The 26339-nt window shown below is 42.0% G+C and overlaps 1 protein-coding gene across 3 annotated transcripts in view; it reads right to left on the reverse strand.

Annotated features, from left to right (window-relative positions):
- The window catches only part of PRKCQ (protein kinase C theta), a 139245-nt gene that overhangs the window by 63972 nt on the left and 48934 nt on the right, over positions 1–26339 (reverse strand). For all 3 annotated transcript variants that reach the window (XM_061126029.1, XM_061126027.1, XM_061126028.1), the window contains exons 2-8: positions 18628–18757; positions 13946–14145; positions 10433–10493; positions 4562–4724; positions 3178–3209; positions 2996–3081; positions 1724–1853 (exon numbers count right to left, since the gene is read on the reverse strand). In XM_061126029.1, the coding sequence (XP_060982012.1) occupies positions 1724–1853; positions 2996–3081; positions 3178–3209; positions 4562–4724; positions 10433–10493; positions 13946–14145; positions 18628–18745 (790 nt within the window). In that variant the 5' untranslated portion in view covers positions 18746–18757. The remainder of the gene's footprint in view (positions 1–1723; positions 1854–2995; positions 3082–3177; positions 3210–4561; positions 4725–10432; positions 10494–13945; positions 14146–18627; positions 18758–26339) is intronic.

Below are 26339 nucleotides of genomic sequence, written 5' to 3' on the forward strand. Positions count from 1 at the left end.
TTTGCCTTCAGCAATGAGTTGAAAAACCTAACATCTCCTGCCTTCCTTAAGATGTCACTCCAGGCTCCACCAGACCCACAGATACACGTGGGATGTGGATAAGGAGGCAGCTAAGGGTGATCTTCCTGCTTAGGTCAGCCCCCTTTATCACTTAAAAGATCCAACACACATTAGCCAGTGGCATAAGTTAAAATGGGGTCACCCACAAAAAATAAAGTGGCTTCTATGTTTCATCAGTGGGCTTCCCAGGTGGCGCTAGTGGTAAAGAACCTGCCTGCCAATGCACGAGATTTAAGAGACATGGGTTCTATCCCTGGGTCGGGAAGATCTCCTGGAGGAGGGCAGAAGAACCCACTGTAGTATTCTTGCCTAGAGATTCCCATGGACAGAGGAGCCTGGCACGCACCCGTCCATGGGGTTGCAAAGAGTCAGATATGACTATAAAGTGACTCAGCAAACATGCCTGTTTAACCAATATCCTAGGATAAACCATAATGGAAAAAAGTGTGTTAAAAAATGCATATGTGCATACATATATATATATATATATATAATTGAATCATTTTTCTGTATAGCAGTAATTAACAAAACACTGTATGTCAACTATACTCCAATAAAAGTTTTTTTAAATTGAGAATAAAATGCTCCCTGCTGAGTGCGGCACCTTTGTTTTGAACACGTAACTTAGGCTCTGTCCCCTCTCAGCCACCACTCCAAAGGCAAAAGGGCTCTGATAGTTTTTGTCGGAATTTTTCCTCCCTACCCCCTAATCCTGGTAAAATGGCATCTCAGTTTCTAAAGGTTATTGCCTTAGCAACCTGGGCTTTTAGAGCGAGAAAGCTGTCTGGCTTTTTCTCTGGGTCAGGCTAAATAACTGGATAGGTAAAGGGGAGTGACCTCGGGCTCTGTGGTCAGGTCACCTGGAGGAACCATCCTCTCAGAGCCGGGCCGCTCCGTGTGCAGGCTTCCCCGGTGGCTCAGATGGTAAACAATCTGCCTGCAACGCAGGAGACCTGGGTTCAACCCCAGGCTCAGGAAGATCCTCTGCAGAAGGGAATGGCTACCCACTCCACTCTCCTCGCCTTGGAGAATTCCATGACAGAGGAGCCTGGTGGGCTATCGTCCATGGGGTCGCAAAGAACCGGACCTGACTCAGTGACTGACACTTCCAACACTTAACCTGTGCAGCTGGAGTTCACAGCACGCTTTGGGGACAGGCGTGCCAGCTTCAGTGAGCCAGGGAATATTTCCGTACAGCACTTTTCAGCAGCCCAGCAGATGTGCCAGGCTCATTCCTTGATGGGGCCACAGACAGAATGGTCCTTGCTGGCTCCAGGGAGAGGGGCAGGGGCATGCCAGAGCTTCCAGAGTCAGGAAGGGACAGGCCAGGGCAGAGGACCAGTCAGGGGACCATGCCACCTCCTTGCTCCCCAGGACTGGGTGCCTCAGAAGGCATCAGGCTAGCGGCCTGGACACGGGACCTGAATGACTGTGCACTTCTCTGGGATTTAAGACACAGGCTGGAGGCAGATGGAAGGGAAAGAACAGCAGTGACTTGTTATCCAGGAACTTCTCATTCAGGACCATGGGGCTTTTCCGGGCTGCTGAACAAGCGAGTCATCTCCACCTTCCCTCCCTCCCTCATCCTCTCATCAAAGCTGCAAATCCACGCCCTGGAGGTTCTGTCAGTGGGGACCCCAAGCACCTTTCGCGTGGGACTCACCGTCACACTTGAGCCCTTGCCTGGCCAGGCCCCATAGCAGGGTCCCACAGTGCTCACAGAAGGTTGGGCTCTTGTAATTGTAGACCTTAAATCTGTGCGGCATGTCGATTTTGAACCTCTCCTTGTGGAACTGAAAGGGAACAAGAGAGTGTGATGGTTCGTGTGTCCCTGGGTTCCCCACTTATCATTTCTTTAGCAGAGACTTTTGCAGAATGAAAAGAATAATAAAAACATTGCAATGATGTGGTTTGGATGTCAGGATTTTTACTTGTCAAGCCTTATAGTCATGTCCAATGAAGACAGGAAGCCATTAGCTGTTCTGGGTCAAGGGCACGAGATGCTCGTATCAGGTAACCTGGAGATAGCTGAAGTCAGCTGCCTTTGGGCAGATGGGCTAATATTTCAGGAAGGAGACCAGAGTTATTTGTTTAAATGGGAGTTATATCAACGGACTTCCCTTCCTAATTTAATATAAATATTTCCTTTTCTCTTTCAACCTAGAACTAGTGCCTTTACCTTTGGAAGATATTATATAATGCCTCCTCTAGAGGCATTGGTTTATTAGTGTGAAGAGTTGGGAAGACTTTTCACACTTGTTATATGTGAACAGAAGAGACAAGCATAGAGAACAGTCCTGCCAGGTGCTGTGACAAATATGTCACCTGTGTTGTCTTTTACACGTGTGATATCTCATACAATCCTCAAAATATCTCATCTGAAGCAGCCTCTGTTAGGATTTTGATTTGACCTATGGGGCGATTAAACACAGAGATGGCGAAACACTGGTTTTGGGTCTCAGTAACAATCATCACTGAAGAGGAAAGCATTTTAGGGATATTGACATGCATGGGAAAATGTAAGAACTGTGCATTATGAACAAGAATTAGGGAGTTGTTGGACTTCCCTGATGGTACAGTGGATAAAAATCCATCTGCCAGTGCAGGGAACATGGGTTTAATTCCTGGCCTGGGAAGATTCCACACGCTGTGGAGCAACAAAGCCCATGCACCCCAGCTACTGAAGCCTGCAAGCCTAGAGACCATGCTCTGCAATAAGAAAACCCACCACAATGAGAAGCCCCGAGCACCGCAACTAGAGTAGCCCCTGCTCTCAGAAACAAGAGAAAGCCCACACACAGCAACAAAGACCCAGTGCAACCAAAAAGAAAAGAATGTTTTAAAAAGTCCTTTAAAAAAGAGTTAGTGGGCTTTTGTTAAAGGTAATGTCAGGATGAAACCATCATATTTCAGATAGGCGACTCTAGGTCCGTACCATAGTTTCTCGGCTGTTGATAGCTGATCCTGTGCACTTTGCTATTACTTTATCGATACACTTCTTGTGAATTGCTGCATTACATTCTGAAAAGAAATAACTACAGCTTGAGATTTTCAGAAGTTAAGGGACAATTAAACAAAAGGAATGATGCTAGTACAACAGAAATCCTTCTTACTTACGTTGACACTGGTAGCCTTGTTTGTTCAGACCCCTGCAATAAAGCACATGTTTGAATATGTACATGGACTTTAGCGTCAACTGTAGTACCAAAAACAAAAACATTTAAAAGATGAACAAGCTCTCACAGCTTCCTATTCTCACAGAGCATTTTCTGAGCAGCAGCCCTGGTCTGCTATTAGGCAAGAGTATTAATGTGTGCTCTTATTTTGACCTGCTTTGTGAAAAGTCGGAACATTCAATAAATGAGGAGTTGTTCATTTCCCTTTTATTTGCATATTTTCCAAACAAACATGCAGACCAAAAAATGCCCAACCAAAAATGGATCACAGGCTCCTAAGTAGCAAATTTCCATGTCTACACTTAAAAATTTTCACTGTCTTACTAAGTTCAGTACAGATAAGCAAAGATATCCATATAACACTTTATTTCCTCTTTCTGAGTATCTGTGAACATTTGCAGCTAATAAATTCTCAACCTTAAGACTGATTCTGTTAACATTCACTATTAGAAAGGAAGGCAAGTCATTAGATGAAGACAGTTGATGGAAACCCACCAAAAGTCTATCTGACCTTTGGATACCCTGGTTAAGCCAGAGGTTGTGCATTAACAGATCCTGCAAGAACCCAAAGGAGAGAAGACCCCAAAATAGTGGGGGAAGCTGAAACAAAAGATAGGAGTCATTTTGAGTCTCCAGTCTACCGTAGCCTTCGCTGTTGTGGTTACTGAGGCTTGAACCAATCTCTGTTCGAGGGCTGTTAAGACACCCAAGAGCCTTGTAAACATAGAAACCCATCAGCTCCAATGGGCAAGTGTTGCCTTCTGCAGACATTTAGTTAGCAGCACAGTTGGGTTGTTGAGCTGGTGGCAGTTTTGACTATAAAATTGTGCTTACAATAAAGATCTCTCCCTCTTTTGTCCCTCCCCACTCACCCCCAGAAGCTTCCAATTTAATTGGAAACCAAAGTTTCCTTGAAATCTTTCCTAAGGGAGCTGGATTCCTGGTGCTATAGGAGCTTTATTATGAAAATATTCTCTAGAATCACACCGTTTGAGCCTCCTCAATCCAGGTGAGGCCACTGGAAACTCTCAGGTAGGACCTGTTCCCATACACTCCCCCAACATGCCAGGCCTGGTGGGTTAAGAAGATGCATCATGGGACTTCCCCAGTGGTCCAGTGTTTAAGAATCTGCCATGCAATGCAGGGGATGGGGGTTCAGTCCTTGCTCAGGGGTCTAAGATCCCACAGGCCTCAGAACAACTAAGCCTGCACTCTGAAGCCTGTGTGCCGTAACTAAGACCCAACACAGCCAAATAAATAAATAAAAAAAAAGACATGACCCAAGGCATAACCTGAAGGTTGGCATCACAGGCGAGTTACCATACCAGACAAATTCATGGCAGACGGAGCAAAACGTGGGCTGTGGGAAGAAGGTGGCCGTGAACTCGTGGCACTTGACGTGGTGGACTTTGGCCTGCTTGATGGCGCCTCGGCGGTGATGCAGAGCGAAGAAGCCGTCGGCCTCGAATTCGTTCATGTCCTTTGTGTCTGCAGGAAGAGGGCAGTGACAGTGACCTTCTGTGATATGGCTGTCACAGCTGGGGGCGACCAGGGTGGGGGGAAGTGGGGAAGGGGCAGAGATGGATGAGGGACTAGACAAGCATTGAGACCATTAACACCCCAAGTACTGGGTTGGGCTAAAAGCCTATTTGGATTTTTTCCAAAAGATGTTATGGACCTTTTGGCCAACCCAGTATTTCTAAAGTTTGGTACAATGCGAAGTGTCTTTCCTTAGTTCCGTAACAGGATTATCAGAGAGTGTACTGTTCCAGGATTGGGACAATGAGGCTGGATTCTTGGCTCAATCCTTCCATCCTCTTTCACGACACTGAGCTATATCCTTTCTCAATTTTTAAAACCAGAAGTTAGAACGTTTAAGGTGTTTATTGACCTCTCCTCGTCACTGTCAGTGATGAGTCAGCCAGAAAAGGCAGGAAGTGGCAAATACTTTGCCTGTAATTCTAAAGAATAATGTGGTACTGACAGTAAGTTGGAAACTATATATATACATATATATATATATATATATATATATATTTTTTTTTAGGTCCCCCCAAATTTTATATCTGATTGTTTATGGACAAAAAAAAAAGATAGGCAGGAGCTGGCCAGATTTCTGAAGGCAAAAGAGCTTTGGGAAGTTGTTTATGCTTTGGTTCCTGAAGCCCACGGGAATCAGATGCAGCAGCCATAAACTATACAGGTCAATGTGGAAAGGACCAGAAATGAACAGATGAGTGCAATTAAAACATGTCTAGATAATCCTGGATGGTACCTAGTCATCTACATCAAAGCCTCACATTCACAGTTCTTCAGTTTACCCTGGGCTCTGGATGCTGGTAAAGGTACTCTGCGTAGTAACTGTCCACAGTACCCACAGTTTCCCAAAAGACTGGAAGAATTCTGAGAAATACCAGTGAGAATATTAGCCATGACTGAAGCCCAGGTCCCCCAACCAAAATACACAACAGCAAGGTAGTTATGATTAAACAGTACAAGGGAACCTCCAGCATGCAAGAAAGAGTGACAGGGTAAAGAGACGGAAAGAACAAAACTGTCATCATCACTAGAATAAGGGTAACGAATTTAATGATGCTAGTTCCTACAACTGCGATTTTAAGTAGATCCTTGGATTACTTATTATACTTATTTTTTAAAATACAAAAGATGGAGGTTTGGTGAGAATAAGGGGCTAGTGTTTCACAAATGAAGAGAGTTAACAATGTTGAAACCACATTGTTTCCCTTCGGGCTAAGCCATGGCAATGGCTGGACAACACCCTCCAGGCAATTGATCCTGCCAGAGGACCTTAATTTCCCCACCCCTTTTCACGGCCAGGCTAGAAACACACTGGGTGGACAACGGGGCAGGGGGATGGTCACAGAGGTGGAGACCCTCCTCCATGATCCAGCCTAGTACCAGCTCTTGTTTCAGGACTGAAGTCTTCTCTACGAGAGTCCACAAGTCTGGTTTATGGAAACCCCAAACTCTCAGATAAAAAGTCACTTTGCTCTACACCTGAAACTTTCACAGCATTGTAAATCAACTCTACTCCAAAGAAAACAATAATAAAGCATTCCTGAAAAAGAGTTCCTTACAGGGCTTAGTACTTTGCCTAATACTTCAAGGTTAGGCGATTTAGGTCTTTTTTTCAGGAACTGGGCTGGAAATAAATTAGGCTTGGTGAATTAGGGGTTAGATTTAGGGTCACTGAGGCAACTGCTTTCTCCCATAGGTTCTGGTTTAAGTGTAGAGATCTATTTACAACTCGGGATGGGCACAGGAGGCCATTTGTCCGGAAGCTCTGACTCATTTCTATTTTGGTGCTGATGAAATAAAAGGAAATAAAGTATAAAATTACTTTTGAACTCAGGGAGGGAGGTGAATTATTCTGGGAACCCTATCCATATTACTGTGAAAAATATACAAATATAATCATGTAAAAATTATATGGCGGTGGTTTAGTTGCTAAGCTGTGTCTGACTCTCTCTTGCGACCCCAAGGACTGCAGACCACCAGGCTCCTCTGTTCATGGGATTCTCCAGGCAAGAATACTGGAGTGGGTTGCCACTTCCTTCTCCAGGGGATCTTCCCAATCCAGAAATCGAACCCAGGCAGATTCTTTACTGACTGAATAGTCTAATAAGCTATTATAAATAATAGTTTGGACTATATACAACTGTATGTTTATAAATATAAAATAGTCTGTGTATTAGAACACTGTACATTTAAAAATACGTCAGAAAGTACAGGTAAGGAATTCATTCCCTTGATTCTTGCTATAATTCCTTTATCCTCTGACCATTTCAATCCTTATAAGAAAGTAAATGTATAAAAGCTCAGAATTTTAAAAATTCTCCTTGTAATTATTGTTTATTTACAAAGTAATTTGGCCTTCCATTTGTTCACTGGTTTGAATAAGCTCACTTATTTTTATATATTTGGTTATTTATTTTATAGCAATGGTGCCTAATCTATTTGTTTAGTTTAACCAATCACTTGTTTGTAGTCAATTAAGTCACACATTTCCTGGGGAGCTATAAGTGAATTGCTATGCAGGATATTATAGAGAATTATGAGACCCCTAATTTTGAATGGGTAAGTCAGAAAGGGATGGCACTCACACAAAGAACAGACTTGGAGATAAGAACTCCCATATTTTTAGGAGGTAGGAAAAGAAATTACAAAAGAGGCCACGAAGAGGCAGCTGAAAAATTAAGAGGAAAACTTGAATAATATTACATCAAGCAATCCAAGAAAGAAAAGGTTTCTCAGCATTGATGGATAGAGAGATGTCAAGGGAATTGAAGCTTAAGAAACAAACATTTGTTTTGAGGACTCATTCTTTTGGAGAAAGCCATTTAGCAGATGGATTGAAATATAAGCCAGATTCTTTGGGTTTAAGGGTTGATAGAGTAGTGAAGAAAAAAGAAGTAATATATTAAACTACTTTCTCAAGAAATATGTCAGGGAATGAAAGGAAAGAAAGCCTTGTAGAGGAAAAAAGGTTTTAAAAAATACCTTTAAACTGGGAGATTGGGACTGACATATAAACACAGTACTAGGTATAAAACAGGTAACTAAAGAGAACCTACTGTATAGTTCAGGGGAACAAAAGAAGGTAATCTGTTTGTAGGACATATGTTGGTGTTGGTTGCTTGGTCATGTCCGACTCTTTGTGACCCCATGGGACTGTAGCCTGCAAGGCTCCTCTGTCCATGGAATTCTCTAGGCAAGGGGGTTGACATCCCGTTCTCCATGGGATCTTCCTGACGCAGGGATCGAACCCAGTCTCCTGCATTACAGGCAGATTCTTTACCATCTGAGCCACCACAGAAGTCCTAGGACATATGTTAAATTAACCTTCTGTTGTGTCACTCAGGGAGCTAAAACCGGGGCTCTGTAACAACCTGTGGGTGGGATGGGGAGGGAGGTTCAAGAAGGAGGGGACATATGTATACCTACGGTTGATTCATGTTCATGTTTGCACCAATACAATACTGTAAAGCAATCATCCTTCAATTAAAAATAAATAAAATTTAAAGTACATTGCAATATACATTATACAATATATATCTTAGGTGCAAACAAATACTTTTTGATTGCACTTAGACAAGGTACTTAGAATAGTCAAATTCATAGAGTCAGAAAGCACACTGGTAGATGCCCGGGGCTGTGGGGTGGACGGCTGGGGAGACAGGGATGGGGAGTTCATGTTTCATGGGCACAGAGCTTCAGTTTAGGAAGGTGAAAAACTCCAGAGGGTGGATGATGGTGAGAGCTGCACAACAATGTAAATGGACTTGGTGTCATTGAACTGTACTGTTAAATATGGTGAAAATAGCATATATTAGGTGACTTTTATCACAGTAAAAAGCATTTTAAAAAATATCTATTTCACGTTGGAGAAGATGGCATAATTATGTATGTGTTGGCAATGAGGCAGAAACCAAAGTGAGAAGGAAAAGCTGAAGATGCCAGAGAGGAAGCAGGACTGGTATTACAGAGCCGCCAGGGTCGACAGCCAGGACGCCAAGAAAGGGAGGGGCTCTCTCAGAGGCCGGAGCAGGAAGCAGGCTCAGAAAGAAGACGCTGAGCCCTAAAGTGCGGACACGGCGGGAGACGCGGTCTCTCCCAGTTCTACCACGTTAGCAGGCTCCCTCGGCAGCTCAGAAGGACTATGGGAATATTTGAGACAGTCACTGAGTGGGAACCAAAGGAAAAGAAAAGGCATTTCTAAATGCCAGAGTGAGCCCAATTGAACAGTTCAACACACATTCACTGAGCACCTCTTAAGTACTCACTGAGATAGGAAGATGAATGAAATAATGCCACCTGCAGCAACACGGATGGACCTAGCAATGATCATACTAGGTGCAGTAAAGTCAGACAGAGAATGACAAATATTATATGATGTCACTTATGGGTGGACACTAAAAAAATGATACAAATGAACTTATTTACAGAACAGAAATAGACTCACAGAAAACAAGCTTATAGTTACCAAAGAAGAAGGGCATGGAGGCATAAAACAGGAATGGGCTTAACATACACACATAGACAGATACTCCACAAGGACCTACTGTACAGCACAGGGAACTATACCCAATATTTTGTAATAACCTGTAAGAGAAAAGGATGTGAAAGTGTATATACATATGTGTGTGGGGGTGCATAGATATATATTCAGACATATCTGAATCACTTTGCTCTACACCTGATGCTCGCCCAACATTGTAAAACAACTATACTTAAAAAAAAGATTGAAGGGTAGTAGCATCTGATTCATTTACACAGCATTTTGACAACAGGATGTAAATGAAACAGGAAGAACTGACAGGCTGTCCGAGACACTACGCACACGGCTCATACATGTAACTTCTATGAACGGTGTCTGTGTGTGAGATGCAAGGGAAAGTCTTCAGTGACACATTTTTTTCCTTGCTTGTTCCTAAAAGCATTTGAGACGACTAACTTGAAGCATTAGTCCTCTGTCCTTCTAGGGCTAAGGAAAGTATTTATCAGCTTCTTATTCATTTTGTATTCTGATGGTGTGACCACGTGTCATATCACATCATTTATACACAGTATGTACACACAGGGCAACACATTAGCAGAACCTTTGGTGTTTATGGTAAATTCCCAAATGAAAATATAGACAGACTAGAAAAGCCCTAGGCATGCGCATTCACACCACGTAAAAATAAATGCTGGACTTCCCTGGTGGTCCAGTGGTTAAGGATTTGCCTGCCAATGCAGGGAAAACAGGTTTGATCCCTGGTCTGGGAATATTTCACATGCAGCAGGGCAACTAAGCCCATGCATCACAACTACTGATCCCACACTCTATAGTCTGTCAGCCACAGCCACTGAGCCCGTGTGCCCTAGAGCCGGAGCTCCGCAGCAAGGGAGCCACCTCAATGAGAAGCCTGCGAACCTCCACGAGAGAAAGCCTGAGCGCCGCCATGAAGACCAGTGCAGCCAAAAATAAACAAACAAAAGTTTTTCAAAAGTAAATGCTATCAATGTTTTATATTTCTGTATATCTCTGGTCCCACAGAGTGTATATTCAACTCACGCTCGAGCATCACTGGAAATTTTAAGGAAATTCCTTGTGATTCCATTTTCTCTGCTTTCGAAAAAGTGAAATAAGTTGCCCACCTCATCCCCAAACAGGAATAAGAAATGTCACTTGCCGCTCATTTCCAGAAAGTATCTTGCGTTCATCAGCATGCGGCCTTGAGGTTTCAGCTCTAACTGGTGGAAGGAAGAAAAGAAACATGGGTCAGAGCGTGAGGCAAGCGCTGAGCTGAACGACATCCCAACTGATGAGCTGGGTGAGGCAGATTTCCAGTGCAGCCCTGCTCCTTTTCATCTTGCTCACTCATGTTATCATCAAAATAGCACAGCATCCACAAATATAACCTTTCTTTTATCAAAACATCTCAGCAGCTCACAAATTTGATTTGGAGATCAAAACTTCCTCAAGGCCATGTCCACTTTTCTGCAGCCCGATGACTGCTGCCTGCCAGGCTCCTCGGTCCATGGAATCTCCCAGGCAAGAATACCGGAGTGGGTTGCCATTTCCTCCTCCCGGACATTTTCCTGACCCAGTATCTCCTGAGTTGCAGGTGATTCTTTACTGCTCAGCCACCAGGGCCTCTAGGTTAGTAGGGGTATTAAATGAGAGTGGCCTTTTACTTTCACATAGAGAACCCGCTTCCTTTGGAAAGTGCTGGACAGTCTACTAAGGGAAATTTTAATTAGATTGGTCAAGGAAGAGATTAAATATATATATATATATTTCAGTATCATTACGTAGAAGGGACCAGACAAAGTGACCTGTTAAGGGATGATGCAGATTACGTGATGTGACATAAGGGACACACGGCAAATCTGAGAAGACCTGACTAACCACTAATAATATAACTAAACTGTAACACAGCATTGTTCACATGCTAAAAAGAAAAAAAAAAAAAAAGGTGAACTGAAGCCCAATGCTGATCATTACATCTGTGGGTAACTAGAATAACTGAAAAATAACAAGAAGGGTCTGGTTGAACTCAGGACTGAATCATGGTTAAGTAATCCAAAGTCATGGTGACCTTGTACCTTCCACCAGACCTTAAAGATATTGGAGAACCCGACATAATAGCAATGCCAATGGCACAGCATCACTACTGTTAGAATTTTATGATGTGATGAGCTTGTACCACTTGGTTTACTACACGTTTCCATGAAAGCTTAAATTTGTTCTTGTTGTTCAGTTGCTAAGTTGTGTCGGACTCTTAAATGGCTTAAATAGATTAGTGAAAAGAGAAGGGCCTTTGACATCAAGTACGTATACCATTATTCTCTGGTTTATGGAATAATAAATAATGGAGGCAAAAATAAAACCAGAAGAGTGAGGGATAGGGGCTCATTCCCAGAGGAAGTGGGAAAAACTGGTACCAGGTGACTGCAGTGTTATCAATATTCAGGAATTAGTGGTGATGGAGGAAATTAAATCAGCGAGCTGCCAAACAAACAACATCCACAGAAAGTCAGATTCCATCACATTTATGAGTGAGTGGGGGATAACCACACCAACAGGGAAAACCTTGGGAAAGCAGAAAGAAAATATCAATGTTTGGAAACTGGACTGTGACTCTGGAGGTAAGAGGCAACTCTGAGAAAATCTTTTTCTTTTTTAAATAGAGAAACTAATTTTAAGAAAGCAGATTTCAACAGAAGCAAGGGGAACTAAGTCCAAAGCAATCTGTTGACCCTTAAACATGATAAATAAAAGTGAACTAGGAAATAACCTTGAAACTGACAAAGGCGGAAAATATAAGAAGGTTGCTAGTAGTTAAATGTGGATCTAAGGGCTTATGTCTCAATAATCCCAACATGCAAAAAACATGGAAAGTCTGACAAGAATAAACTTAAAAAAAAAAAAAAAAACGCCTCAGCAAGAAAGCAAATGCAACTTTAAGAGGTATAAATAGAAAAACAACTTGTTTGTCAAGGATGCAAAGTAAAAGAATTTTAAAAATAGTTATCCCTTTATTCATTGAAAAGGAAATCAATAGTATGCTACTTTAAAAATTAGAGATTTGGTGACTCCTCCATTTTTAAAAAAAATGAGGCAGAAAGTGGAAGATAAATGGGAATGGGGGAAAAACAGAGGAAGATTCTCTCTAGTTTCTTCTTTCTCTGAGCCTGGTCAAATGCTCCATGACTCAGTGGTATCTGCAGCCTCATCCTCTCCCCCAACAGGTCTGTATCAACCTTTACCACTAAGTCACATACCTGTGACATTACCCACTTATTTATCCACTTCCTGTGTGCATAACCACCTACCTAAGAGGAATTCTGTTTCTGTGATCGCTCACCAGGCTCAATGAGTTCACAGACACGCTGAACTAAATTATCTAAATACATTTAAGCATGGGGGACTTTAAGAAAAAAATCTTGACATATTGTTATCTTTAAAGATTACTTTAGTGATGCAAGCAAAGATAGATATACTTTCCTAAAAAGTATCTCTCTTCTTTTTTAAGGTAAAAAATATACAATTGACACAAAAAACTAGGTTTTAGGCTTATATCATTCCCATTTTGAAATCTGGTATTTGAAAATCTTTTGGCTGGTGTTCTTAAGAATCTGAGTTATATGAAGTATGAAGCTGAAATGTAAGAGTCTCCGCCTTTGCATAATGGATGCAGACATTTGAAAACACTTTCTGGGCTTCAGATCATACAAAAGCAGCTTTAACTCATATGTTTTCTTTAATTTTTGTACCCCAGAAATTTTCATAAGAATTTTTTATGCTTTCATAGTTTACTTATCCTTTTAACTTCGTAACTATTTTGGTAACAAATCTTTAGAATAGAAGTTTTCAAAAGTCTATTTGGTAACATGGACTGTGTATAATGTACTTTGTAAAGCAAAGTAAGCTAATCCTGAATATTCATTGGAAGGACTGAAGCTGAAGCTCCAATACTTTGGTCACCTGATGCAAAGAGCTGACTCACTGGGAAAGACCCTGATGCTGGGAAAGATTGAAGGCAAAAGGAGAAGGGGGTGGCAGAGGATAAGATGGTTGGATAACATCACTGACTCAATGGACATGAATTTGAGCAAACTCTGGGAGACAGTGGAGGACAGGGGAGCCTGGCGTGCCGCAGTCCATGGGGTCAGAAAGGGTCAAATATGACTGAGCACTGAACAACAATAGCTAAGCAAACACATTATGACAAAAAAAAATTACAGGGATTGAGATATTAAATGGATCTTTGCTCTCTTCTCACTTATCTATCCAGCATCTTATCTAAGATAGTTTATCAAGATATCATGTAGGTATCTAGATATCTTGATATTCATGCGATATCTTGATACACAGATCACAGGGAGGTTCCCACGCTATGAAAATTTTGTGGTATTTCCAAGCTGACTTTAACAGTTATAGATCAATAACAGTTCTTCACACCCTAAGAGACCTTATTTCCTTTACACAAGAATCAAAGAAATTCGAGTATGCTAGTATGTTCTATAGTCCACAATGAATACTCATTGTTACAATCAAGTCACCAATGAGTCAGTGGTAGGGAGTCAGTTTCCTCAAGGCCTTCAGGATGTCAACCCTTAGGATGACACGGAAATTCTGTACCAATCTTCAGCTACGATGGAATATACACATAAATGAAGCTCATGCCTTGGCTATTTACCCATATCTCTGTCTTCCCATTGTTTTTCCTGCATCTCTCGGCCAGGGAGTAGAGCTCCACAGTAGTCTCAGATATCAGGTCCACGTTTTTGCCCTTCACGATGATCTGCATCACTCTTCCCTTGTTGATGTGGGCGTCGAAAGTGCTGTCCCAGGGCGGGTACATGGTTGGCTTTTTCTGGATGTACATCTGCCCATTCTCTAGGAATGGAAAGATATGTTCTCATTACGGTTTTAGCCGGTTCTGTGAAATAATTCACCCATTCCCTCTGCTCTCGAGGACTATATACGTCTTTTGGGAGAACAACAATAATACATACAAGAATTAGAGACACTGAGAGAATGAACTTATGGTTACCAGGGAGGAAGGATGGGGGGAAGGGATAGTTAGAGAGTTGGGGATGGACATGCACACACTGCTATATCTAAAATGGATAACCAACAAGGTCCTACTGTATAGCACAGGAAACTCTGCTCAGTATTATGTAGCCATGTGGATGGAAGAGGGATTTGGGGGAGAATGGATACATGTATACATGCATGGTTGAATCGCTCTGGTGTTCACCTGAAAGTATCACAACATTGTTAATCGACGATACTCCAATAAAAAAAAATTGTAAAAAAAAAAAAAAATTAGAGGTAAAATAGGACAAAATGAGATGGCTCCAAGGTCTACATGCAAGGTAATGTACTGAAACTTGGAAGTCAACCTGGACAATTTATGCAAATAAATCTGGCATGCTGCACTGGCAATGCTCTTTTCCTATTCACCCGTTGCTTCTTTTGAAGTCTGAACACCTGAGCAAATATAAAGAACCTAGCAGCTAAGCCTGGTATGTTTGGTAGAGGACAGTGACCTAGATCCTCCCCTTTTAACAGGTTTCATACTTTTATGCCTTTGGGGATCCTTCTGTGTTAATGTATTAAGGGTGGACACACGACTGTTCAATTTCACTGGTATCTAGTAAAAAAATAAAAAGACAATATAAAACTACTGTGTGTTGATTTGAAAAAGACACTGACTTAATTTCAGGCTTATACTGAGTGCTCTTTTAGAAAGATATTTTAAAAATTTCCACTCAACATAAATACCTTTAATAGGCAAAACCTTTAAAATATCATGAACCATTATTTTCTTCTCAAAATGAGGATGCATTTTAACATAAACCATGCACCCTAAGCAAAAACTAACAAGTATCTCAGAGAAGTGGAGGTCGTGATCCCCGGAGTCAGTGAAGCAGGCTGCAGGGGGCCTGCAAATGGTTCATGACAGGAACCAAGGGCAGGATGATAAAGTTTAAGGGAACCATCCCAGAACCACCAGGGAAAGTAACTACTAGGGATTCAGCAGTGTTGTCCTATCCTCCATCCATATCGGATTCTCTGTAGTATTTTTTCTTTAGTTGTTGCAGGAGCAGAAAACTGCAGCTGCATTTCAGGGTTTCTTTCTTGTGATCATAAGCACATGAAGTGGCAGTTTGAGCAGAGATTTATCAGAGATGTTGACAAAGCAAAACGAAACCGTCACTGAAAGCAGGGAAGCAAAGCATTCTAACTCTTGACACATGATGCTGAAAGAGGACAGGCATCAGGCATTTGCTAAATTACTCTTTGGGAGGTATACAAGGATTTGAATAAGCTGAAACTTCACACTGTAGGTAAACCTGGCTGTGAGAGGTATAAACTCTAGCAAGGTTAAGTATGGAACTGGAAGGGGAATAATTTTATGATTTAATAGAAATTTAACTCAGGATTGGACTTAAAAAAAAAAAAAAAAAAGCCATGGCAATAGTAGTGATCAGAGTAATGTTTTACTTCCACAGGCTTCAAGCTACCTCTCAAAATTCCTTTAACTTCCTCCAACCATCATCCTTCAGCACACCCAGGAAACAGACAGAAATTCCCACAGCATTTTTCACACTTTCATTCAGTAAAGACTGTCATCATTTATAAGGAGAACCAGAACTCAAGATCCTGTCTATTTACAGTGAGGTTTACTATTTTCAAAGGCTCCCAGACTGACAGCTCTGTGTCCTATTTGCCCCTGTTCTTTGCTTTACGTAAAATGGAGCCTTCACATCCCGAACACAGAAACCTGCTAAAACTCTACAGAAGTAATGTTTTAAATACCAAGTTCAGAGATTTCTTTTCAGGACAAAACTAAAACAAAATGAAAAAACAAAAACCTCTGCACTCCACAGGCTAACCTTTCAGAAAAACAAACTTCTTTTCCAACATGTCCTCTTGATTCATGTGGCTGATTAGACCAAGTTCAAAGGCAAGGCCAAAAGAAGAAATAGATACTTTTAAAAAAAGGCTCCCAGGAGGCAAATGTCAGTGAGACCTGTGGATGTAAAGGGAACCAGATCCAAGAGACCCATTAAGTCAAAAAGCAGCTTTGAAAAACTCAGACATTTCACACTTCAAAGATTTCGGTGACATTTGAAAGGTTTTAGATTGGGAGCAAGTGCCATTCTCACTGTTAACTAAACAGGAGAGAGATCTGGGCAGAAGGGAACTGGAGATGATCAGTCAGTCTCCTCTGCTTTGATGTGCTCCTGGGGCTGGAAGGCAGAAGCCAGTTGAGCGCGGAGAAGTCTTATAAGGGAAAGAAAAGCCAGCGTCCAGGATTGGAAACCCCAGGGTTCTGAGCTGGACACATCCAGCTAGAGGTCGTCACCTGCAGAATCAGGTTCCTCTTGCACCCAGGAACGTCATTCAATTTTTCTTTTTCAAGACTACCTTCTCTCTCCATCTTTCTCTCCAGCCCCAATTCTCTCCCTACACGACCCTGCTTTGATGTCTTCACTTCACAAGACTTACTATGTGATCTTTCTGTTTTTTGCTTATCTTCTGCTAGGAGAGGAACTCTGAAGGAAAGGCAAGTCTTCTGGCCCAGTATACAGTAGGTGCTCCATAAATACCTTCTCTGTAAATGCACTGTAGTGACTCCTTGTCATTCCTGTGACTGCATCGATGGCAATCAGACTTCCCTACGAAGTGTCGTCTGCTAAAACCAGAAATGTGTGTAGGGAGGTAGGGAAAGGCAGGGAGGCTGGGAAAACCATGAGATGTAAACTTCCTCCTGCTTTTTTTTTTTTTCCTTTTCTGTTTTTAGAAAGTCCATGAGAACTTTAAAATTCAGAGGCAGGGATCAGAGAGGATAGGAGCTGTTTAAGTGATCATGAAGATATTCTAGACGGAATAGGATTATCTTCTTTTTCCTGAGTGACATTGTTTACTCACATTATCATTTCTAATGTGCTTCAGGAAATAAATTGGTTAAAATATTATCAAATTTCTTTAAAATATTTTAGCAGTCAGTTCATTAAATAATTTAGCTTTATGTTCATTCATTCTTCCAAATGGAAGACAGTATTCCAAAAGTGTCCATTCAATACTCATTTTTTGTCTGTTCACTTATTACAATGTACAGTGATGTTAATTACTATTTCATTTAGAAAAATTCCTTGACTCCGTGGTACCACCATGCTCAAATGGGCACACTAGTTACATTGCTCTACCAGTAATTTAGAAAAGCCAGAGTAGGATGATTTTAATGGAAAGATCTAAAGGAAGGAAGGAATCTTGGAATCCCATGAAGGAATCTAGGAAGACTGTCATGCTTTCCTCCTCCCCATGAAATTTTCATGAATATTTAAATGTGACCAAATTCTTTAACTCACCTGGGGTCTTAGTAAAGGAAGTCTTCTGAAATTTGAACCCTAATGGCTAATCCTATATTTTTTGTACTGTTTATCTGAACTTGGTCAAAGCAGCAGTAAAATATCTTTGGCATTAATTCTAAGACAATGGAATATTACTCAGCCATAAAAAGGAATGCATTTGAGTCAATTTTAGTGAGAATGAACCTAGATCCTGTTATACAGAGTGAAGTCAGAAAGAAAAAAAGAAATATCATATATTTGTTTTCATATTGTATATTTGTTATATGTTATTCTGCATGTACGTAGAATCTAGAAAAATGGTACTGATGAACTTATATTCAGGGCAGGAATAAAGCCACAGATACAGAAAACAGACTTTGGACACAGTAGGGGAAGGAGAGGGTGAGACAAATCGAGAGAGTGGCATTGAAACGTATACATTACCATATGCAGAACAGATAGCTAGTGGGAAGCTGCTGTGTGCTCTGAGACAGCCTGGAGGGGTGGGAGGGAGGTCTAGAGGGAGGGGACATACGTATACTTAAGACTGATTCACGCTGTGGTATAGCAGAAGCCAACACAATATTCTAAAGTAAGTATCCTCCAACTAAAATTTTTCAAAATGCAAGACAATGCAGACTTTACCTATAATCATAGAAAACAATCAGACAATACGGTACACCATGTTCTACTTTAGCTAATAAGTAGATTTTTTTTTCCCCCTTTGTTAACTCCTCACATAACGTCCTCAACTCATTTCTCCTTTCCTTTGTTTATGTGGAAAGTGGGACCATGACCTAGAACATATGGCAGGCAACCAGGTCTAGTTCAGAGGCTGTTACTAAGCCCATGTGCCCCTGAGGAAGCACTTGGCTTCTCTGGGCATTCGTTTCCTGAGCTGGAAAGTAAGGTTGAGTCAGGTGACCCTGAAGATCCCGGAAGGCCTTGCTTCCCAGTTCACTGCAGGGTCTTCCTCTTCGCCCACCCCCCAGGTCCAACACCCACTCAAGCTTACCTGATTCAACATACTCTTTGACAAGCACGGCGCAGTAAGGGTTAACCGCCTCACCCTGGCACGACTGGCAGGACCCACAGTCGAAGTTGGACAAACCAATTCGGAGAAACGGTGACATGATGGTCACTCCCTGCAAAGCGACAGAAGACAACAGCTGTTTGAAGACTGTAAAATATATTATTTTGGGTGTTGCATCCCTCCTAACCAGTGCTTTATCTCTGAAAGCCAGAGCCTCAAGTGGCTTGACTATCCATTCAAACAAATGTTTTACTTCCCCTTCTGCACAGTGCATTATTGGGCTCACCCCAAACCACAGGCTGACGTGCCAGAGAAAGCGGCGTCCTGGACTAAGGCTATTTAACCTTGTCAGTTAGACCTAAGTTCCACTCCTAATTAAATGGAGTTATACTTAATAGTTGCAGAGAGACGCAAAAGCATTCTAACACTTCATTTCTTCTATTAGTCAAGTAGGTACCCAGGAAACACAGTAATAACAAAATGAGTTTATAAACAGTGAGTCTATTTTAGTCACAGCAGTTAAATATGACACTGTGAAATTCTTACATAGGCTATTTGTGTGTGTGATGGAATGGGCTCTGGGCATTTATTTAGCAGCTGATCTGTTTACTTTATACACACACACACACACAGAGATGTGTGTGTGTGTGTGTATGTGTGTGTGTGTGTGTGTGTGTGTGTCTTTAAAGAGCTTCTGAACAGTTTGAACCACTTAAAAACCCTAAATCACTGACCAGCATAAAATAGCAACTTCATTGTGGAAAGAGAAACAAAGGACTTTGTAAAAGTCAAAGATCTAATAATTACACTTTCCAAGAGATGTGAGTGAAAATCATCTTAGTGTTGGCTACAGAGTCAGGGATTCTAGTCTGATTTTTCATCTATTGTTCTTTTCTTTCTTTGACCATTTACTTCAACTAAAGCTCCCTCCCTTGTGTACCTACTTTTCCATGAGGTTCCATGAATCTTAAACTATTACCTGGTATCAATAATAAGTGATAAAGATACATTCTTGCTTCCTGTCTCTTGAACAGATTTACTCATGAATTTTCCAAAACATTCTTAAGGAAGCCAAAGAGAATGTGCATGGGCCAAAAAGTTCATTCGGGTTTTTCTGTAAGAGGTTATAGGAACTTTTTGACCAACCCAGTATCAGGAAGAAAGAGCACTGGCCATCTTTCCCATCTTTGTGGAAAAGAACAAAACTACTCAGAGTAACAGGCTCCCAGATGCCAGAATCGATGACACGACTGGAAATCTCCAACCCAGCATCTGAAGCCAGCACAGCCACGAGAGGTCACCAGTCCTCTGGACCTCTGGAATGCTGCTGGTCTTTGTTTTTTTTTTTAAACCAACAGGGAGACATATCAGGGGCCCTTGACAACTGCTGTTAACTTCATGGCGATTAAGAGAGTCCCAATTTCCTGCAGTTCAGCAGGTGTAAGTAATCATCCCAATTTGTCTCATGTTCTTAGCCTCTTAGCAGTGAGATGACTTCCAGGTTTGTCTTTAGGGAGCCCCCTTACCCTCTGCGCTTAGAACTCTTGGGTAGAAGCCTGTCTAAGAACTGAGAATTTTCCAGAGAAAACTGGACACCCCCTCACTTCTCCCCCCAGGGTTCCTGGGTCATGTAGATCTTTCAGACAAATTTATATTCTTCCACTGATGAAGCCAATCACCAAGAACTAGCATCATTTATGGGACTATTTACCACGTGTGGACTTTTTTGATGATTTCCTCAAAACAAGCTGAAGGTAAGCAATTCATTCTGACTTGAGCCCGGAGGGAGCAGTGACTCATAATGTCTGAGTTACAAGCACTCTGACCTTTACTGACGACGTGTCACTTTGCTATTTTCAGGCTGGGCTCAGAATTAGGCAACAGCGCTCAATGAGCACCTGGGAAAATCTGTCTGGGGAACAGACAGAAGGCTGTAGGGTCCTCAGGGGTTGTATCACAGTAAGGAAGTGAGTTGCAGTGAAACCCCCTCCTCCCACAGGGCAGGTGTAGACATCACCCGATGTCCTATCCACGAGCGATCCAGGCTCCCTCACCAATCTGCCTGCCCCATGCCCTCACACGTGGGTATTCTGACCATCTGCCCAATGCATCCATCTATCTGGTAGCAAAGGCAACGCTTCTCATTCCAAAGGCCTGGTCCCAGGGACAGCATCTGACATTTTGACATTTAGAAAGCAGAACTGGCATTTGCGTGCTTCACCTCACACATCGTTCAATAAAGCCTCAAGCTCAGGGGTGCCTTTTTAAGGCAAAAGGTAGCATTTTATTCCTGAGTTATTGAGAATCTTCTCTCCTTCTGTATCGGCAGTAGGTGATCATGTCCTGGTAAATGGTGCTGCTACGAACAATGGGGACCTAGGGTGTCACACAGAGCGAAGTCAGAAAAACAAATACAATGCATAGAAATAAGAAATCTAGAAAAATGGTATGTGAAAGTGAAAGTTGCTCGGTCATGTCTGACTCTGTGACCCCATGGAATTCTCCAGGCCAGAGTACTGGAGTGGGTAGCCTTTCCATTCTCCGGGGGATCTTCCCAACCCAGGGATCGAACCGAGGTCTCTGGCATTGCAGGTGGATTCTTTACCAACTGAGCTACCAGGGAAGCCCCAGAAAAATGGTATAGATGATCTTATTTGCAAAGCAGAAATAGAGACACAAACGTAGAGAACTAATATATGGATACTAAGGGGGAAGGGAGGATGGGAGACTGTGATTCACACACACTACTGATACGCTATATGAAACAGGTAACTAATGAGAAGCTACTTGCAGGGAACTCTCCTCAGCGCTCTGCGCTGCTCTGAATGGAAAGGAAATCCAAAAGTGGGGGGACATATGTATGCGTATAGCTGCTTCACTTTGTGGTACAGTAGAAACTAACGCAACATTATAAAGCAACTATACCCCAATAAAAACTGATTTAAAAAACAGTAATAGGCGATTATCATGAAATGAAGAAAATACACAAAGTTAGTAAAACTCTCCTTACCTGAGGCAAATTGCATTCATTATTTTGATGGATTTTCTCTAGTCTATTTTAATTAATGGGTTTTGTGTTTTTGTTTTATATTCCATGCTCACACTGTGTGTATGAGATTATATGACTTTTAATTTAACATTTTATCATGAAGATTGTCCAAGTTACTATATCATCTTCCTAAGCATCCTTTTAATTCTTGCATGATATCCCATTGAGGGACAGCTCCATTATCTGCTTTATTGAAGTCTTATAGTTACATACTGAGATTGTGTCTAGTTATTCCATAATAGAAATTAACTGATAAGCACCTTTTACAATTTTTTTTTAAATTTAGGAAGATTGTATCAGTCTAGGTCACTAGAGAACTCCAGTATTACTAGATCAAATGATACTACTATTTAAAGAAAATAACCAAAAGGGAAAATATCTATGGTAAATGTAACAGAAAAGAAGTGATCATCATTCTTATATAATAAGTATACACAAACGTGTAGAAAAAAATACCCCAAACCACTACCCATGACCCAACTAAATAAGTGACAATGACACAAACATATAAAATACAAAAAACATAGTTGTAACTAGTTTTTACGAAAATTTCCAGCCTTGTGAGCAATTTAAGAAATGTAAAAACAATGTAAGATACTATATAACTGCATTTATGTGACATTCTTAAAAAGATAAGCTACACGGGAGAAAAAAATCAGCAGTTAGCGGACAGGATGTGATTATAAAGGAATGGCATGAGCAGGTTAGGGAGGACAGTCTAACTGTTTTATAGCCTGGTTGTGGTGGCAGTCACAGAAATCTAGGCGTAAATACACAGAATGATTCACCCAAAATAAATGTCAATTTTTCCGCATGGTAATTTGAGAACCAAAATAAAGAAATATGCTACTGGCACTTTAAGGCATAGATTATAAATTCAGAGGTTATATAAAGAATACATATTAGGAAATGGAGAATCCATATAATAAAATACTGAATTAAAATATGAAATAACCAAGAATAGCCTCAATTTACTAAAGGGAGATGGTCAGAGCCTTAAAAAAAAAAAAGAACATCTTTCACTATGTAGCATTTAAACACTCCTGAAATTTTGCATTTTGGTGCAAATAGCTGGAAAAAAGTAACATTCGCATTTTTAACAATGCATTCCTTTGAGGTATATTAATATTCAATTCAAACTATAATAATAAAATAACTAAAATACTTAAAATATAAAATAAAACAATAACATTACTTTTCCTGGGCAATGAGCAAATATTTTTGAAGTGCTCTTACCTAACACCGGCAAGGACAACATGTGTCAAATGCTATCTTACAAAGCTGTTGTGAGCGTAAATTTCCACAGTCCTGTTGAACACACACACACATGCATGTATGTATATATGCAAATCTCAAGAGCCAAGAAGATGTGTAATAAGCACATGAAGATGAAATTAACATGAAAGATTTTTGTGGGGTGACTTCTTGTGCTCAGAGCGGATGGTAAGGGAGAAGGGGGATTCCCCTGGGTTAAAATAGAAAGGAGAATTACTCTTGTACAGAAATATAGGCACTGGAATCTCATCCATCAGGACTGTCCTCCCCCAGTCTCTCTGTGGAATGTACATTTCCTAATCTCTTTACTGCCAATCACAGTGACTTTGCTTTTTACAACAAATAATGTGTGCATGAGAGTGCCTGGCCATGACTTCCCTGGTGGTCATGGTTAAGAACCTTCCGGGCAGTGCAGGAGACACGGTTCAATCCCTGGTCTGAGAAGACTCCACATGCCACAAGGCAACGAAGCCCATGCACCACTGAGCCTGCATGACCCAGAGCCCATGCTCTGCAATAGGAGAGGCCACCGCAATGAGAAGCCCGTGCGCCACAACTAGAGAAAGCCCACGCACAGCAATGAAGACCCGGAGCCGCCAAAAATAAATGATAAAATTAAATTTAAGAAAAAGTGGTTGGCCAGCCCAGGCTGTCCTGGTAGCCCAGGGCAGGACACTCTGCAGACCATTCATCTGAGGACTCCCCTGGACAGCTCCCGGGGACCGCTGACCTGCCAGGTCTGCAGGGAACTCACTGCCTTGCCTTTGGAATCTGCCCAGTGACTGGTGTCAGGACTCCTAGCCTAGCACCCCGCCTAGACATCACCCTTTCTCTCATCCGCCACAACCAACCTTCTCTTCTCCTTCCCCACCTCCTCTCCCTCCTTCCCTGGGACCTCGGCTCCATTCTATATCATCCCTCGTTAGACCCAACATAGCAACTTACTGTCTCTCTCCAGCCCGGTCACCTCTCATTTCCAGCAGGATCTCCACACTGCAGCCCCGAGGACCTTCCTTAAGATCACTCGGCGCTCCTGCTGCTTCTCCCATGGGTCATACTGTTTCGTGGCTCTAGGCGCTTCACAATACCACCCTTCTCCCTGGACCGCTTTCCTAGTCCCCTCTGTCAGCCACCTGCCCCTCCTCCCCGACTTCCTCATCTTTCAAGTTCCTGCTCCGTCTCTACCTCCTCTGCAAAGCCCTTCTTCCCTCACCTACATCACTCCCCCTCACATCTTGGTGGAATTTACTCAGCTTCCCGTAGTCCCTGGGTACCCTGCGACAGACACCCGTCACAGCGGTTCACCTCTCCTCTGCCATTTCAAAAGTCTGAGTGGTGTTGACCCTGTAACTCCCATTCTCTCTGTCTTCAGTTCTCAGCCTCCAAATCTGGGAGACAGAGAAGGGCCCCACCAGGATTTCTCCAACATAATCCTTAGAGAGGGTGGGGTATACTTATATCCTCAGAAGAGGGGTGGGACTCAATCTACAGAAGTCCCTCTGGTTTAATGCAGTGTATCTAGCAAAAGCCTTCCAGAGAGAGTGCATGTGGGTGCCTTCCTCACTAGACCCTAGCTGTGATAAAGGGTTTCCTCTATTACCACGTTCCTTTGGGGAATGTGGGGTTGGGGAGGAGACCAGTGCGCACACAGTCATATTGCCCCGTAATGCTTTATTTGATTGATTCGTTCACATTTGTTTTCCCAAACAAGACTTCGGGCTCTGAGGGCGGAGACCAGGTCTTAATCAATCATCTACATACCTCTGAGGATTAATCCCTCTCTCTGATACTGAGCAGATGCTCACTGCCTTCCTGCTAAGGAACTTAATTTTCCAAAGCAACATTTTACATCCCTGCTTAATCTTCATGCGTTTCTTTTACCTGCAAGGGTATTCTATGGTCTGATTAGGTGGCAGCCAATTACAGAGGAAATCAATACAAAGGAAACGTGCCAGGAGCTGTTACAGGCAGAGAATCGATGCCATTATGAGCTTGACGGCAGGAGTTATTTAACTTCTCTAAGTCTGTCTTCTCATTTGGAAAATGGTGATAATGTTGTTACTTGTTTCAAAGGGTGATGAGGATGAAATGGGAAAACACAGGGAGGCATTGAGAGCAGGGCTGGCACACAGTCAACTCTCAAAAAAAGTTATTATTATTGCAACTCTGATGTATTTCTTAGTGTACTATATGAGCACTATTAGTGTGTACCAGAAAAAGGTAGAAAGTGAATGGAAATGGTCTTTTAGGAGCGTTATCTGGGCTGAATTATGTGACCTTCTTCTGCACTCTGTCACTGAGCTCTCATAAAGCCCTTTGGGTATCTCTTCTAAAGCACTTATTTTCCCCTAATGGAGTAATCATGATGCCAGCACTCATCATGATGAACTAGCAGTGTGTCCATCCAGCCTTCTGCGCTTTAGCTAGCCCAGCTGTGAAATATCGTCATAACACGTACTTTAAACTTGTGGAGGATCTTTACTCTTAGAGCTCAATGTTTTCCCCTTTAACTACGATCTCATTCCTCTTGGGCAGGTAGATGGGCAAGTCTCACAGCTCAGCGGCGTGCCTGAGGTCATACACCGTTAAGTATCAAATGGAGAATTCTGGTCTCTTGACTGCCTGCTGCTGCCTGACCTACTTACCTAGACTGACTCACCCGCCACAATTCAAACCCACCAAATACTTTCATGGTGACCTGAAGGATTGCCACCACATAACGAAAGTGGCTGGGGGGAAATTCCATGGAATAGGAAGCAGGAGAAGTTCTCTAAATGCTCGTCAGCAAAAACATGTCAAAACTTCACTTCCTCTGCAGCAAGTCAAGTAAGAAGGAACATACTTCTTTATTTTACAAAAATCTGGACAGCAGTTGAATTGCTATAACTTAGCTGGAGGAGCCTTAAGGACAGAGGGAGAGTCTCACAGAAACACCAAAACCTTAACATGTATCAACAGAAGAGAAAACACAAGCGAATCAATAGTAGGCTTGAGAATGAGAAAAAAATTCAGTGGGTTCCCAATCCATCAGCTCAGGCTGAAATCTGGTAAATGTCCGGCAAATTCTGGCAAATAAAGATACACCTACAGCTCTCGCATTTCTTTACGAGACAGAGAGGCAGCCTGAGCAAACAGAACACATCCCTTCTCCTGCCAAAAAATGTAGAAATAAAACAAATACTGAAATTTAGGAAAAAGCACCTGTGTGGCATTATTGCTACTCTGACACTAGTTTGAATGTGTGACGTGGACAGACAGTCCCATGAAAGCCCAGCTCTGACCAAATTGCACAAATACTCGATTGTCTCTGTCCAATCGACTCAGCCTGTTTTCTGCACACGCCCCAACGACCCATCTCATTGGCTGTTTA

The sequence above is a fragment of the Dama dama genome, chromosome 23, assembly GCF_033118175.1.
Source record: "Dama dama isolate Ldn47 chromosome 23, ASM3311817v1, whole genome shotgun sequence".
Lineage (NCBI taxonomy): Eukaryota > Metazoa > Chordata > Mammalia > Artiodactyla > Cervidae > Dama > Dama dama.